Source organism: Grammomys surdaster, unplaced genomic scaffold, assembly GCF_004785775.1.
Source record: "Grammomys surdaster isolate TR1022 unplaced genomic scaffold, NIH_TR_1.0 129, whole genome shotgun sequence".
Classification (NCBI taxonomy): Eukaryota; Metazoa; Chordata; class Mammalia; order Rodentia; family Muridae; genus Grammomys; species Grammomys surdaster.
The window spans coordinates 8,469,519-8,472,783 of NW_021604587.1; the positions used below are offsets into that span (position 1 = coordinate 8,469,519).

General features: G+C 40.2%; 1 protein-coding gene across 2 annotated transcripts in view; it reads left to right on the forward strand.

Moving 5' to 3' along the window:
- Sel1l2 (SEL1L2 adaptor subunit of ERAD E3 ligase) overlaps positions 1-2,157 on the forward strand; it is a 131,027-nt gene extending 128,870 nt beyond the window's left edge. The window contains exons 19-20 of one of the 2 annotated variants that reach the window (XM_028755044.1): positions 1,113-1,241; positions 1,956-2,148. In XM_028755044.1, the coding sequence (XP_028610877.1) occupies positions 1,113-1,241; positions 1,956-2,075 (249 nt within the window). In that variant the 3' untranslated portion in view covers positions 2,076-2,148. Of the gene's footprint in view, positions 1-1,112; positions 1,242-1,952 lie in introns of both variants that reach the window. The other variant, XM_028755052.1, reaches the window with a different exon arrangement.
- Positions 2,158-3,265: the final 1,108 nt, after the last annotated feature.

The window sequence follows — 3,265 nt, forward strand, 5'->3', positions numbered from 1 at the left end:
ACAAGACAGACAAACCCTTAGCCAAACTAACTAAAAGACAGAGAGAAACTGAGAAAATTAAATATATATATATATATATATATATATATATGTATATGTATATGTATATGTATATGTATATGTATATGTATATGTATATGTATATGTATATGTATATGTATATGTATATGTATATGTATATGTAATGTATATGTATATGTATATGTAATGTATATGTAATCAAAAGAAGAATAGTTTTTGCTTTAGTGGTGCCAACATTTTGCTAGATAAGGTGAAAGAATGAGGAGTCATATCTAGGGTTTAGTGCGTGCATGGAGTCAGAGGACAACTTTGTGGAGTCAGATCTTCTTACACTTTTATGTGGGCTCCATGTTACCAGTAATTAAAATTCAACAGATTGTTTAGGATTAATCTTCCCAGCAACAAAGAAAATAGATGCTGTAAACTCTGGTCTATGTCATTAATTCCAAACTATTCTGTGTGTGTTCATAGGCTAGTAGTAGCCTGAAGCTTCTAACAGCTGCATATATATCAACTGTCCTGGAGCCAGGCAGCTTTTGTCAATAGTTGAGGTCTCATATGACTAAAATCAAGGCTGATTCTTGCTGGAGACAGTGGAGAAGAATGCATTTCCCAGCTTTTTTGGGTTGTTAGTCAAGTTAGTTCCCTGAAGTTGTTAAGATCAAGCTTCCTGTTTCCTTGCTGGCTCTTTGAGTTGCTTCTGATTATTTCTGTGTGATCCCCACCTCCACTCCACCCACACCCCCACACCCCAACTACCCCATACTCCTACAAACCCCACCTCCCTGTGTAACAAGTTGAGTTCCTCCCCTATTTTTAATCTCCCTCTCCTGCTACATCTGGTTTTCTTCTGCCTTTAGCCACAAGATGCTTGGTTTTAAGGCTTCTATGATTATTATATGGAGCCCATGTGAATAGTCAAGAGAATCTACTTTAAGGTAGATTTAAGGTAAACTTTCTATTTTTAAAATCCCCCTTACTATATATGACATGACATATCCTTAGGCCACCAAACATAAATTGTACTTCTAACAACAGTTTCTGTTTCTTGAGAATCTGTAACTGATGAAGATGGGCTGTTTTCTTTCTAGGACATCCACTTGGCCAGAAGATTGTATGACATGGCTGCTCAGACAAGCCCAGATGCTCACATACCTGTGTTCTTTGCCCTTATGAAACTGGAAACTACGCATTTGCTCCAAGATATCCTGTTTTTTAATGTAAGCTTGTCTCAAATAATATTCTCAGAAACTCTGAAAATCCCAAGAAACTTGGGAGAAAGTGATGAGGCTTACCAAGGGAGTTAACTTTCCTTTGATAAATAGAACGCAGAATCTTTACTTGCCACACAGCAATTCTTACTTGCTGAGTATGTGTTGACACTGTGTAGTACAACCAGTAAATTAATTCAGCAGACACTCTTTCCAACACACTCTATGCTCAAAGCCTTAAGCGGAGATGAGCTATATATACTTGTTCAAAACATAGCTCTTGCCATCAAAATCTGAGACTGGTAAACAGATGGCAGGTGGCAAGTGACACCACAAAGAGCTGTATTTCTTAAATGCAGAAATTAATTTTTTTGGAGACAAGTCCTTATGACACAGCCAAGGCTAACCGGGAAGTCATTGTGTAACCCAGGGTGACCTCAAATTTGAGACCCTTCTGCCTTAGCCTTTCAGGCACAGAGATTACAGGCAAGTGCCATCATGTCCAGCTAAATTTTGTACTTGAGGTTATTTATATTTCAGTAGATAATTAAGCCCATGTGTGGGCTCTACCCTGAAATGCATCCCATCTTCTAAGATGGAAGGGAGCAGAGGGCATGGTTTTCGGGTAGGAGGGTGCTGGTAGGTTTGTGAGGAAAAATGGTTCTGACCACCATAAGGTGCTAGAATTGCTTTCTTTTTTGACTGAATGCTTCTTGCCAGCAGTTTACCTCGAAATGGAAATGGCTGAAACTGGACAGCACCATTGGACCATACTGGGATTTATTGGTGATTGGCCTAATTGTTGCCATGCTGATCTTCCTGCTTAGAAATCGCCATAGGTAGGCTCTAGACCATCCGATAACCTACTCATAGGTTCATGCCAAGCTATCCTCACCAAATAAAGAATTTCCTCATCTAAATCAAGAGTCTCTGCAGACTTCCCATACAGGCTGTGATGGAGAGTGGACAAAGCTTAAGAACTACCCTAAAGAAGCAACTCCAGACTTTCTGCTTGGTTTAGGGACCACAAGGGGATGCTGAGGACAGGTCATCTAAGATGTGGTCACAAATTTGTCATCTTGGTGATCTAGTCCTGATCTTGATAAAGGTCACCATCTTTGAGTTATAACAAGGGTGTCATCCCCTTTTGAGGGAATAAGCTACTTATCTTGGTTCTAGAAAACAATCTGAAGTAAATAGAAGGGTGAGTTCAGGGAAAATGGGAATACAGATACCTGAAAAGATGACAAATAGATATTGCACAAATAGATTCTACAGAGATGATCATGAGAGCAAACTGAAATCATTGTACAAATAGATTCCACGGGGATGATTGTGGGAGCAAACTGAAGTGCTAATGAGCACAGTACTTCACTGCAGGTCATGGTCTAGCTTTCTTGGCTCTCACCAGGCAAGTCAGGGGCCTATGACCAAGCAGAGGGAATTAGTGGATAAGGAAAAGCAACAGGCCCATGGCCTGTGTTGAAGGCTAGGCTTGAACCCTAGCTCTCTAACTCTCCAGCTATCTTGACCTCATGGGCTTCAGTTTTCTGATCTGAAAGACAAGGAACAAACAAGCAAGCAGACAACCCCATCTCAGATAGCTGTCATGAGAAATAAATGAAATAATGTCTGTGCACAGCATAGCAAATGTCCTGGACCTAGGGGGTACATCACAAATGGTAAAATTGAGGGCTGGAGAAGTGGCTCAACAGTTAAGACACTTGGATGCTCTTCTAGAGGACCCTGATTTGATTTCAAGCACCCACATGGCAGCTTACAAGTCTCTGTAATTCCACTCCCAGGATATCTGATGTCCTATGTTGGCTTCCAAGGGTACAACATGCACATGGTGCAAAGACATATAAGCAGGAAACACACACACAAACTAAGGGTAATTTTAAAAATAAAATACATAAGTGGATAGCTTTGAATATAAACTCATGGTGTAGAAGCCAGGCATACTGGTATGCACCTGTAATCATAGCACTTGGGAAACTGAGGCACTGAAGTTGTCAATCTGGTATAAACAG